Below are 12,046 nucleotides of genomic sequence, written 5' to 3'. Positions count from 1 at the left end.
GGATTTAGAATGGGATGCCATAAAAGTTCCTGTAGGTGTAGTGGCCCAATACTTTTGTATTGTATTGTAGTCCCAATACTTTTGTCCATACAGTGTGCATGTACCTAAGACTGTATGTAGTATGTTTGCCAGCTATTAAAGGGCTCTGACAGTTCACTCTTTGATATGCAGGTTTTCAAGCAACACACGGCAGCTAACAGTTTCAAAAAGGCAAAAGGATCTAACTTAAAGCATGGTCAATCATCACAACACATATGCAGTATCACTATACATTTTTCAATGTAGACATAAAGGTAGGCTTTTACACAAATTTAGTTTTTATAAAACATTTTTATTTGAATATTGTGCATTTTCACAGTTTTTCAATAATACTCCATTTCAAGTATTAATGTTAAATATAGGATTTATATATTTTAAAAAATCCTGCTGTCATCTGCAGCATTGCAATACATTTTATTAGGATCTCCCTCAAGAAAAGAACATGGTTTGGGACTCAATAAATATTCATCACGCTTTTGCCTTGCACTAAGAGAAGTTCTCTAACCTTATGGCTGATGTCTGTGCTGATTCCAGTGGCTTTTTCATACAGTACCTTTTGCAAATGAATACTCAGTGTTATCACTGGGATATCTCCAGGCTAAGCAAAGATAACGTCACAGGAATACCTCACGACACGTATTGGCAAAACACAGCAGCATTAATCCATTCAACCACAGGCAGCTGCCAAGTAAAGTGTTTTGGAACAGACAGTATGTCCTACTCAGTGTATTCACACAAAACATGGCTTCCACGTCCTCTGTTGAAACAGCACAGTCACAATAGCAAAGAGTTAGTCTTTATCAGAGCACAAGAGCATCCCTCTCTGAGCTGGTTTGGTTTCTCACAGCCTGGAAATCACGCAGCCCTGAGTTTGAGATGCTTGACACTAAAATCCCATCTGAGTTGAACTAACACTTGGCGTAAATGTCACCACCAATGCTCAAAGGGCACCTCCCCGGTAGTTTGAGCGTGAGTTTGGCGGCGAAAAAGTGGGCGTCCCCTTGCATGTCGGGGGCTGGCCCACATAGCAAAACACAGCCAGGACTTCAACAGACTGCAGTGGTGCTAAAGCAGACACAGGTACAAAGTCGCAGTTTCTGCATGAGAAAATGTGTCTGTGTGCAAAGGGTGCAGTCTTTGTGTTACAAGGAAATGCACAGAAACCAGCAATGTGAAACGTTTCAATTAAACAAGAGCCGGTAAAGCTTTTTTAACACGTCTGAAAGCTGAAACATGACAGAGGGCAGCATCCGAGGACCTGCTGCCCCCGCTCAATGAAGAGGTAAATGTGAATGACGGGAGCATGTCTTCCACCAATTCTCATGTCTTCCACCAATTCTCATGTCTTCCACCGATTCTCGATAAGCGAGCGGCTGCTCCTGGCCACTCCATACTGGGCAGTATCTACGGCGCTAATTACAGGCCTCCCATGGTCTAAGGATGATCTCCACCCACAGCGGCCTACAGGACTACAGGAATTTCAATGCCAGCGGCAGGGATTTGCAACCTGTGACCTGTGAGAACTGGTTCCCTAATGCAAATTACGTTGACGGAAAAATGGAGGGAGCACAGTTGGAAACACTTGCGAGGTCTTAGCGTGTCGTCTGAATCAAAATAATCAGCATTTCACAATATGCGATCTACAGTAAACTTTACAAAACATTCAGTTCCAGGTATTTCAAAGGTTTACAGTCTTCTTCCAATACTGACGCCCAGTAATGTTGACCAGTCAACACTACTCAGTAGACAGTGACCTCATTCCATGTCCTCTGACCATGACAGGTAGTACATATGACAGTAAGATCTCCTGTGCTTGTCCATCTCATATTCCAGATGCAATGCACATTCTTCACAACTACTTAGCCCACTTTCACTCTGAGTTTTCACAGCAGTAAACATTAATGCAACATCCAAAAGCAAATCCTCTAGAGAAATCCTAGGGAGAAAATTAATACTCTGATGGTAGAACTCTGAAGTAGAAATTCAATTCATTTCTACATCTCAAAATCATTTACACTCAATTGCTGCAGTCCACTCCAGTATTTCTTTAAACAAATGCATGAATCAACCCAAAGATCTTAAAACACATCTATAATCATTATTTCTTGTAAAAATTAGATCAGATGTTTGTTTAACTCTCTGACCCAGCAGAGCCCAGTTCTACATCAGAATACAAATAATTGCAAAATATATTTACATATGGTAATCCCCTCCAATCAGACTTCATAAAAAAATGGAGAGAATACATGAATAAGTTATCCAATAAATAGTAATTATATTTCAAGACTTCAGCAGGTCTGAGATGGAAAAGATATTCTTGCTCAAGCAGTGCTTTGATCCATCCATCTGTCTTGTAAACCACACATGAAGTACAGGGTCGTGGTGAACCTAGAGCTGGGGTGGGGAACCTGATCCATGGAGAGACACTGTGGAGAGACACTGTGGGTGCAGGTTTTTGTGATGACCTCTCAATACGTGAATAACAAGACAGTGGTTCTCAACTCCAGTCCTGGGGACCCACTATTATTGGCTGATTGAGAGGCCATCCCAAAAACCTGCTCCCACACCGGCCCTCCATGGAACAGGTTCCCCACCCCTTGCTTAGAACCTACCCCAGGAAGCTGCCCTGGGTCCCAGTGAATGGTACTTTCAGTCAGGCCCACTGTTATATACAGGTTGAGGCCACAATACAGAAGCCTGTGGCCTTGATTTCACCTGTCTCTTTAGCTTACGGGAAACAGAGACTCATGGGAGTTTTACTTACACAAAAATGTTTTGAGGGCAGAAGGAAAAATGATTAGTTCAGAGAGCTAACCAATAAGATTATAGAGGAGGTGGGTCCAAGCAGCTAGAGGCAGGACCAAGACTTCTAAACATTTCTTTGTAAGTATAACTCCCATGAGCAAAGGAGAGCACCTGGATGGCACACTGATGCAGAATTTAACACAATACCCAGCCTTCCATGGCGGGAATATTATCCACAATGCAAACTCTCCATGGAAAAACATTTTTCTACAGTCAGAGTTATTCATAGTACCACTGACTTGGCAGCCTGCCAACCTCTACGATTGCATATCAATAATCTTATTGATCACATGCTGGTGCTCCCATGGAACTAGAAAGTAGCTGATGTCACGCGGCCTGAGTAATTAGACAGCGCAGTGCAGACTGGGACCATAATTTCAGCTGCAGTACCCAACAAAGAAACCTGCTGCACCCCGTCAATGTCACTGGAGAGCCCCAGAGCGTTTTGAGGATGCTGCTTTGTTGCAACACAATGATCCTCGGCCCTCTATTCAACATGCAGGACTAATATAGCTCTGCGTGACATGGCTTATACACCAGTGGTCAGTATTACTCTCATCAGTGATTTGACTTCCGTTCAGTCCGCTCTTTTTTCATGCACAACAATGTGTCTCATAGTGTCAGCTGGTATCACTTCCCCACGTGCTCCTTGCTCCGCCTTTATGTTGTTCCCATCAGCTTTCTTCTTTCCTCTTTCAGTAAGCCTTGCAAAGAGCACAGGACATGAATACTGCATCATACTGAGTTTAAGGCAAACATGTCAATGAAAAGCAATATATTAAGTGTAAGGCCGCATGGACAGATGCCTTGCATGTGATCTCTCGGTTGAGTATTGCATATTCCTTCGTCTGACATATTTTTACTCTTTCTTTTAATTGAACATACCTTTGACCAAAATAACACAACACCAAAATTCCTTATGCACAAATAAACAATGCCTCTCAATAAATAATCCTACTTTGTGTTAAATGTGTATAAATCCGCTCTTCATTTTGTAAAGATGATGCTCAATCCATTTGAAAGGTAGAATGGTTTACAGTAGTAGTTATTGTTTGTGTCTCAGGTCAACGAAACACGTCCATTTTGTAAAAACCCATGATGTCTGTTGTTTTTCTTTAAACCAGCTGGATGAGGCATTCAGTATTTGGGCGGAATTACTACAATGGGATCTCCAGTCGCTGGCCGCCACATTAGGACCTGGGCATCGTTGGCGTTGGGTTTGACCATGGCTTGAGGCGGAATAGGCTCGTTCTTAGCCAGTATCTGTGGCTGATCCTGGGACGCCGGCTCCGTCAGCTTGGCCCGCTGGCCCAGCGGATTGTCCGGGTTGATCTCGATATGCAGTCGCATCCTCCACCGGATGGTCTGCAGTACCAGTGTTTCTCCTGTCCCCTGGTTTATGGCCACTAACCAGGTGGTGAAGCTCTGATCACGGCGTATGCTCGTGAGCTGAGGCAGGTTGCTGTTGCTCACTGGCACTCCCCACGTCACGCTGGGGTAGAAATTGTCATTCATGCTCACGGTGAACCTACTTTCCTTCTTTGTGGGACCCACAATTGTGCATGTCTCTGTGGTGTTGCCGTACCAGGGGTAGTTCACACCGTCTGAATCACTTATTGCTTGGATCTTATCATCCCTTAGGTCTGGAAGCTCCCAGCTTGACCTTGGGAAACAAAGTCAAGAAGAAACCTGCTCAGATTAGGTATATCTTACCAGTATTATAGTACATACTCTATAATGAATCAGGTGATGAGATGATAATACTGCTGATTAAATAGACATGTTAGTATGTCAGTTATACACATCCTATGAGAAGAATGTTTGGCTCACAGACATCTCTGATTTAGACTAAGGCTACACCTTAGATTGGAGTTGAAATGCAGGAAGTTTTTACAATCCCTCTTTGAGCAGCCACCTTCACCTAGGTGACCCTCCCACCAAAAGTGAAGTGTGACTCGTCAGCCTGTGACAGACCCTCTCAATGGAACACCTATTCACCGTCTCCTCCAGGCCTCTCGCAGTTTAGGGCCGCTGTCTGTGGTTTACCTGCTGCACGAGAATATAGGGGATCGATCTTATGCAAATCACATAAAACCTCATGCAGCACTTCCTGGCTGATGGTGCACGTGTGTCTTTAGTGAAGGCTGAAGGGGCAAAGAGTTACTGTCACACTTGAAATTAATCATCGCCACCAAGAAAAGAGTGACAGTCAAATGTTGTATTGATAACACACCATACTGAAATTGGCCAAACTGAACAACTCTACAAAGAGTCATTAAAAAATATATGAGTTCTAATTTCAAGCAAACACGCTGTATTATTAAAAAGCCTTTGGCGAATTAAGCATGTTAGAATACCTCAGCAGCTGGAAAATTAGTCTCCCTGTTATGAAACTGATAGCCTCCAAAATCATTGCGTCTTTGCACAAACACCTCCTCACAGGACAAGATATCAGAGCCATCGATGTACAACCAGGTAACATTCTGCAAACTCTGCTGACCATGGTCACCTGACAGTAAAAATACCTCTAAATAAAGTTAAAGTTAAAGTATCTTATTTCTGCATTCTCTTTAAATTGTAAATATGAAAGCAGACAAATGGGTGGGGAGTGTAAGTTCCTGCTAATCAGGCAATGTGCTGTAATATGTCCTTTAAAAATAAAAGGGTGTAAAAGTGAGTGACTCAGCAGGTCAAGAAACTGTACCTGTGATCAGAGGGTCACTGGTTCAAATACCAGGGGCAGCCAAGTGATTTCAGCATTGAGTCTGTGGGCAAGGGGCTGTCTGACCCAGCTTTCTCAAAAAATGTATGTCACTTTGAATAAAAGCATCTGGTATATAAATAAAAAATTTGATGTGAATATAATTTCTTCAAAGGTGTTTGTGTTTCAGAATCAGATGTACTTACACTCTACATCATTGATCACAACCTCCCAGATACTGGTTCATATTATGGTTGTTTGTTTCTTTCCCGTTAAGTGAGGGTAGAGGTAGAGTAAGTGTGCCCAAGCTGGCCAATGAGCGACGGCCTCACAATGAGCCCCTGCTTGTTCCAGTGAGCTCAGCATCAATGTCACTGGCAACAGAAAAATCCATTGATGCTCTGGGGCTAGAATTAATTAAAACACCAAGGGGGAATGAGGCTGCACTGCTCTGTTTAATATGCTGATTACACAAAAGTACCTTTTTTATCATAACAGAGCTGACCTTATAGTAAGAATCCCCCCCCACAGGAGATCTATTCCACATGCTGGCCACAATCACTGGAGCCAGTGAATTAGCCTGGCTTTTATCAGTCACAACAGATTTCGTCTCCAGCTGTAACAATCCCAGGAAATGGGTGCATAAACAATAGTTATACCCCACTACAAAGTTCCTGGATTCCTGGGGCTGCTATAGGCTTCATTTCAATGTTGCAGTGTGCTCCATTGCCCGCCCGGTGGGTACCCCCCCCTGCCCCCTGCACATTCACATTACTGTTTCTTAAAAGGGGGACGTTTATGGGAAATGAAGCATCCATAACCATATTAAGTTATTAAGTTGCTATTCTAAGAAAAAGGATATAAATACTGTGCATGACAGCTCATTTTAAAACACACAGGTACATGCCTGCAGTCATGTTCAGTTTACAAATAAGACTGTTTTGTTATTTCGAAATTTAAAAAAATAACTATATAATATAATAACCTTATAAAACTGAAAAAGGCTGGAAAAAACTTTGCAGTTAATTGCCTTCATCTTAATAGGAAACAAATCATCATGTGACCTGACAGTATTGTTAACGTTGTGAAAAGATAGCTAATTCTGGTAAAAGAACCAGCTTGTAACTGGCCAGAATGCGTAGATTCTGGGGGGTGAGTTACTCAGCGGGCCAAGCCTCTGTGCCTGTGATCAGAAGATCGTCGGTTTGTATCTTCGCCCTCAGCAGAACAGTCACATGTCTGTGGGCCCTTGAGCAAGGCCCTTATCCACCAGCTCCAGAGGCCCTGCAAGATAGCTGACCCTGCGCTGTGACCCCCAAGCTATGGAGAGCAAGATGGGCTTGGTGAAGAGAAGCATTGCAGTGTACCTGTACTTGTGCAGATGGCAAATAAAGCAGGTCTGTTTGTTTTGTGCGACACTGCAGAGTCACGGCCCGAGTGTAAACAGCAGACGGACCCTAATCCTCTGGTAAAAACGGAAGGACAAAATTCACAGACATTGCATGTTTTTATTTTAATTCTGTTTTTTTTCTCTCTTTCTCCTTTTTCCAAAAACAACCTGTGTAGTGTGCATATCAGAATTGTGTCAATGTTTTAGCTGTAGTAAAATGTAATGGGTCGTACCAGTGTGCGATTACCATCCCCTAATAAACTTCACATATTTGTAATCTCTTACTATGGATTCTGACAATCAGAACTCTGCACTCTGCTTCTTCAATTCAGTCCAGTTCTTCAAGTTTTTCAACTTTCCATTTTAGTCATTAATGAGCAGAAACAAACAGCCACAACTATCCGTCTCCTTTTACAACATCAGACACATCATTCTTATTATATAGCTCAGATCTGTCTGTACACTTTTGATTCTTGTTGTTTTTTACTATTATTATTATTATTATTATTATTATTATTATTATTATCACATTCATCCATTTTCCAGACCGCTCATCCTTCTGGGTTGCAGGGGGTCCGGAGCCTATCCCAAAAGCTATGGGCACGAGGTGGGGAACAATCCAGGATGGGGGGCAGCCCATCGCAGGGCACATTCACACACCATTCACACCTATGGGCAATTTAGTAACTCCAATTAGCCCCAGCATGTCTTTGGACTGTGGGGGGAAACCTGAGTTGTTATTATTATTATTATTATTATTATTATTATTATTTTTATTATATTGATCTGGTTTCCTTGTTCCTTTTAGTTTTCAAGATTAGTTCTATCCCCCTTAGTTTTGTTGTTTGCCTCAGGACACCTTCAATTGCCTGCTCGTGATCAGATTTATTCGTGCGGCTTCTGACTCGCATTAGAGTTTGCTCCGTTACAGGCTTTTCTATGTCGTGCTTCAGTGCTGTCTCCTACAGTACGTGCATGTTCTGCTGGTACCTCCGGAGGTGTGTCATACTTCTTTTGAGTACGGAAAAGCCTACAGTCAGAAGGACTGCCGCATTATATCTTTTCAGACCCTTTATAGATCATAAAAGCAGGCTTTAGCAAAAAGCCTCGCGAAGAAATACATCCATTATCACACTGACTGTTTAAGTATGGAGTAATGGAATAACGTAGTGCGGCTTCACTACTGAGGTTACTTCAAGCTGATAACTTTTTTCTTTTTAAAATAACTTTGGTTGGTTAAGAATGAAAATATCTGTTATCTAAATTAAAGCACTATGCATTGAAACTCCGCGTGTACCGTGTACACTTTTAATCGGTCCTTCTTAAGTAGTCACAGGAGTGCCAGAAAATGGTAATGCAATGTTAGAAATAAATCTGGTTCAGAAGTAACCTGCACTGTAATATCAATAAAAAAATTTAACACAATACTGTCACGCCGTTTTACTACTTAGGCAATAGGTAAACACATGGGCGTAATTACGCTTATTGTAGGGGGGCTTTAACCTCCTTAAAATGCTTTTTAGCTGCGTCCCCGAAATAAATATGCATTTATTAATTGGCTTAAGTCATAAGCAGTTTGCCGTCAGCACCCCCTAGTAAAGACTCAGCCCCCTTATCCATTCATCTCTAAATATGCCCCTGGGTCAATACAAGGTTCTCAACAAATATATTAATTGCATGCACTGATACATTAAGAATTGTTATGAATATGGTTTTCACTCGATGCCTCCAAAAACATACATTAAGACGGATTTTGCATTCTAAAGACCTAAAAAAACAGATGTACACTGTTCCGTTGGTGCAATAGTGTGCAAATCATGCTTGTAAATTAAATGCTGGAATCAGCCCTTACGTAAATCCGTACCATAACTGACATTAAATTCAGGTTTAATATTAACATATAAAAAAGTCAATATAAGTCAAATGTTTCATAACAACATGGCCCCAGCCATCTGCGTCAAAAGACAATTATTTCAAGCTATTTTAATGCTGTTACACATCCGAAAAGGTCATACTTACATCCCCTTCTTCCCATACTTGTTGTGGAACTCCATGTGATTGCACGCTTGAATCCATCCCACTATCCACGTCTCCTTGCAGGCGAATGGAGGCACCAGTACGCGAGCCGAGGCTCGGAAGTGGGGGGTTCGGTACCGCAGAACCACGCTAGAGGACTCATCGATGCTGGTGGGTTTCGAGTCGATGGAAGAGGTGACTTCGAAGACTTTGATACTTTCACGGAAACCCTTTGGCTTGCATCTGATACTCTGAACACAGCCCATCGCATTAAATAAGCATATATGCCATAAGATCTTCCAGTTGTCTCGGTAAAAAAGCCGCATTGAAATATCCGTATGATCACAGTGAAGTTGCCTGCGGTGTATCGGTTTGCACACACATGGACAGTGTCTCTCTGACAGATCGTGTAAGTTCACGCTGCGCTTGATTGTATACTTTGTATTTTTCCTGTAGCTGTCAAATTCTGCAGATTTATAAAATGTCGGATTTCAAAATTGGCATTTTAGTGATATTGCCAGTGATCTCGGTGACAAGTGCGCGTTAATTTGTCCTCGAATAATTTGACAAAAGCAAGTTTCTTTTCCGTATCTTCCTGCTTCCTCCTGCCTTCTGACTTGAACACACGTTTCGACTGCTCTTTTAGTGGTTTATCATGACAGCAAGTGAACGTAATCCCAGTTACAATCGCTACGTAAAACTTTGCGCGATTTATGTATTCGGACTCCAGTCAAATTAATTCAGGCCATAAGACAAGAATAAAAAAACAGCTACAATTAAGCAGGGGAATACCTAAGACTCAATTTAAACGTGTCGCTTTCGGTTAATACTTCCATTTAATCATTACTAGCGACAATATAAATTATATCAATAGTTTTCTCAGTTCGGAACGACGTGATAACGTAAAAGGCATTATGGTGAAATATACACACGTCAAACTAACGACATATTGTACTCAAATTGGTGATGCGAGGAGTTAATGGGGGAAAATAGAAAATTTATCAAAGACAAAATTTCAGTTATGCGTGTTGTATCTCATAATAAATAGCGTGCAACATTTTCTTAAAGCTATGAAGCTGCATGTATACCTGCGTTATCAGACAGTCACATCAAGCAAAACCATTCATTTGTTTGGTTGTAAATGTTTCCAAAAATAATTCTCAGTGTCCCTGTTGAATAAAAAATGCCAAGCAAAACGCCATTTGTTATGGTTTGCCTTCAACATATTAAAACGAGGATGGTTAGCCTATCTGGAGGACCAGAGTAGAGCGGCGGACGTCGGGAGGTAAGTGAGAAATACATACCACTTGTCGGTTACATTAGATAGCTTTTAAATAGAAAGGTCTGCATTAGTAACTGTTCGCAATAGACTGCCCTGTCCAAAGCCATGCTCCGGTGAAGCACTTCTCATCATTGTTTTCTATTCTTGGACAATTTAGTAATTGATCCTCACTGTATCTTCTTTCCATTAACATAACGCCAAGATGTTATCAAGTTTTATTTATTTCAAGTGTACAATGTACACTGAAATAGCCAAAGGTAGGCAGGTCAACTTTCCTCTTTTACTTTTCGCTTGTCATCAAGAAAAGAAAGCCACAAAAATAATTTTATTGCCGTAGTAAGGTGTGATTGCTGCGACCCAATCCACTTCTTTGTATGCCTTTTCTCCTCGGTATGAATCCAGGAGAGTCCTTCGCTCCCTTTGCCAGTCGCATCACAGCCACAGAAGGTTGCCTCTCATGCAATTCTACACCTCAGCTGGTAGAGATGCAGCTCTTTTATCCCAGCAGCTTTGACACGACACTTCCGCCTAAGACAGCTGATGTCATGGGATTTGTAGTTCAAACACCCAGAACGCATCTTGTCCTGTGCTTCGTAACAATGGTATGGATTTTGAAAATCTGGATAGATGCTCAGTAATAAATTACCTATTCGATGGACGATTTATTCTCTTTGCAGTACGCATATGTTCATGTTTATGTTTGTATTTATGATTATATATGTATATATTCGTTTATGGGCTTTTAGATTGCATGTACGATGTCACGTTTTAGGGGCAATGTCTTCTAATTTTTGTGGGAAAATGTAATTCTTTTGGTGATGACTGGTGATTGTAATATTCTAATTTCCGTTGCAGTCGTGCCAAATTTCCAATGCTTGCTTTCCACTTAAGCACCATGGAGAAACTCCCATTGGCAACGTTTTAAATGGAGAAAAATGCACTGGATAAAGAGAAATGCAAGCGTCGCAGCGCAGTGGGCAACTGTAATGATTACACACAAGAGTCGATGTATATATACATAACCACACGTCTTCTTACTTTATAATGGGCTACACACGTTAAAAAATAAATCTGGCAGTGACAGCGCTGAAAAAGTTTCGACAGTTTCCATTTGATAGTCCATCAAAACTGAAGTGTTGCATCTGTACTATACCTTCTACCAATTCGTCGGATTGTCTGATAGATGATATATAGAAAATATAAAAAGCACGTAAACCAAGGATGGGAAATACAGTTCCCAACATGCTCTGCAGAGTGAAACTGTTCTTGTATCTACGGTATGGGGCTTAAAATATCCCAGCTGTCTTCGAAGGCTCTTGCCTGTCACTAATCCGTTTGTTTTGTTCCTTTTTCTGTAGATTGCCGTTCACTGCATTGGCTGTACCAGATGCCAGTCAGTCGTGTGTAAGCTTGTTAACAGCGCGGAGTAAACAGCATTTGCATGTTTTTCGTCTAATAAGCTAGTAAGGGAGTTAGGCTAAATATAGCTGAGGTTTGTAGCTGTAAGAGGTCAGGAGGACCGTACTCGCTTATAACCTCTACACATCTGTTAGCGGCGAGAAAAGTAGATTGATTTGCTTAAAGCGATAAACTGAAGAGAGAAGAACGACAACCACGACATCGAGATGCCTGCACATCAGAGTAGATCCAGGACAAGGGATCGGAACAATGTCCTGAACAGACCCGAGTTCATGTCACTGAACCACCCTCTAAGGACTGGTAGTAACGCTGAAGTTCGGGGGTCTGGGAGGCGAGCCGGCCAGACGAAGCACCCGCAGTGCCCGCACCAACAGGCTGATCATGCACAGGAATC

General features: G+C 41.8%; 1 protein-coding gene across 2 annotated transcripts; it reads right to left on the bottom strand.

Annotated features, from left to right (window-relative positions):
- Positions 1 to 310: 310 nt before the first annotated feature.
- On the bottom strand, positions 311 to 10,691 carry LOC111842689 (protein FAM78A-like). Of its 2 annotated transcripts, XR_011989094.1 has the most exons (3): positions 8,955 to 10,691; positions 2,648 to 4,507; positions 311 to 2,447 (listed from the first exon to the last, which is right to left on the bottom strand). XR_011989094.1 is itself a non-coding variant. In XM_023809583.1 (2 exons), the coding sequence occupies exons 1-2, from the start codon at positions 9,275 to 9,277 to the stop codon at positions 3,982 to 3,984; spliced, it is 849 nt and encodes a 282-aa protein (XP_023665351.1). In that variant the 5' UTR covers positions 9,278 to 10,691; the 3' UTR covers positions 311 to 3,981. The 2 variants fall into 2 exon arrangements, 1 of the variants encoding a protein (XP_023665351.1); XM_023809583.1 differs by having other exon boundaries at positions 311 to 4,507.
- Positions 10,692 to 12,046: the final 1,355 nt, after the last annotated feature.

This window comes from Paramormyrops kingsleyae, unplaced genomic scaffold, assembly GCF_048594095.1.
Source record: "Paramormyrops kingsleyae isolate MSU_618 unplaced genomic scaffold, PKINGS_0.4 ups196, whole genome shotgun sequence".
Lineage (NCBI taxonomy): Eukaryota > Metazoa > Chordata > Actinopteri > Osteoglossiformes > Mormyridae > Paramormyrops > Paramormyrops kingsleyae.
This window is presented reverse-complemented; position numbering and strand designations above follow the sequence as displayed.

Excerpts from the sequence above, each read along its gene's own strand:
- LOC111842689 (XM_023809583.1), bottom strand. The coding sequence starts at position 9,277 with ATGCGGCTTTTTTACCGAGACAACTGGAAGATCTTATGGCATATATGC. Across the intron at positions 4,508-8,954 it reads AAGTATGGGAAGAAGGGGAT|GTCAAGCTGGGAGCTTCCAG; the intron begins GTAAGTATGACC and ends TTGTTTCCCAAG.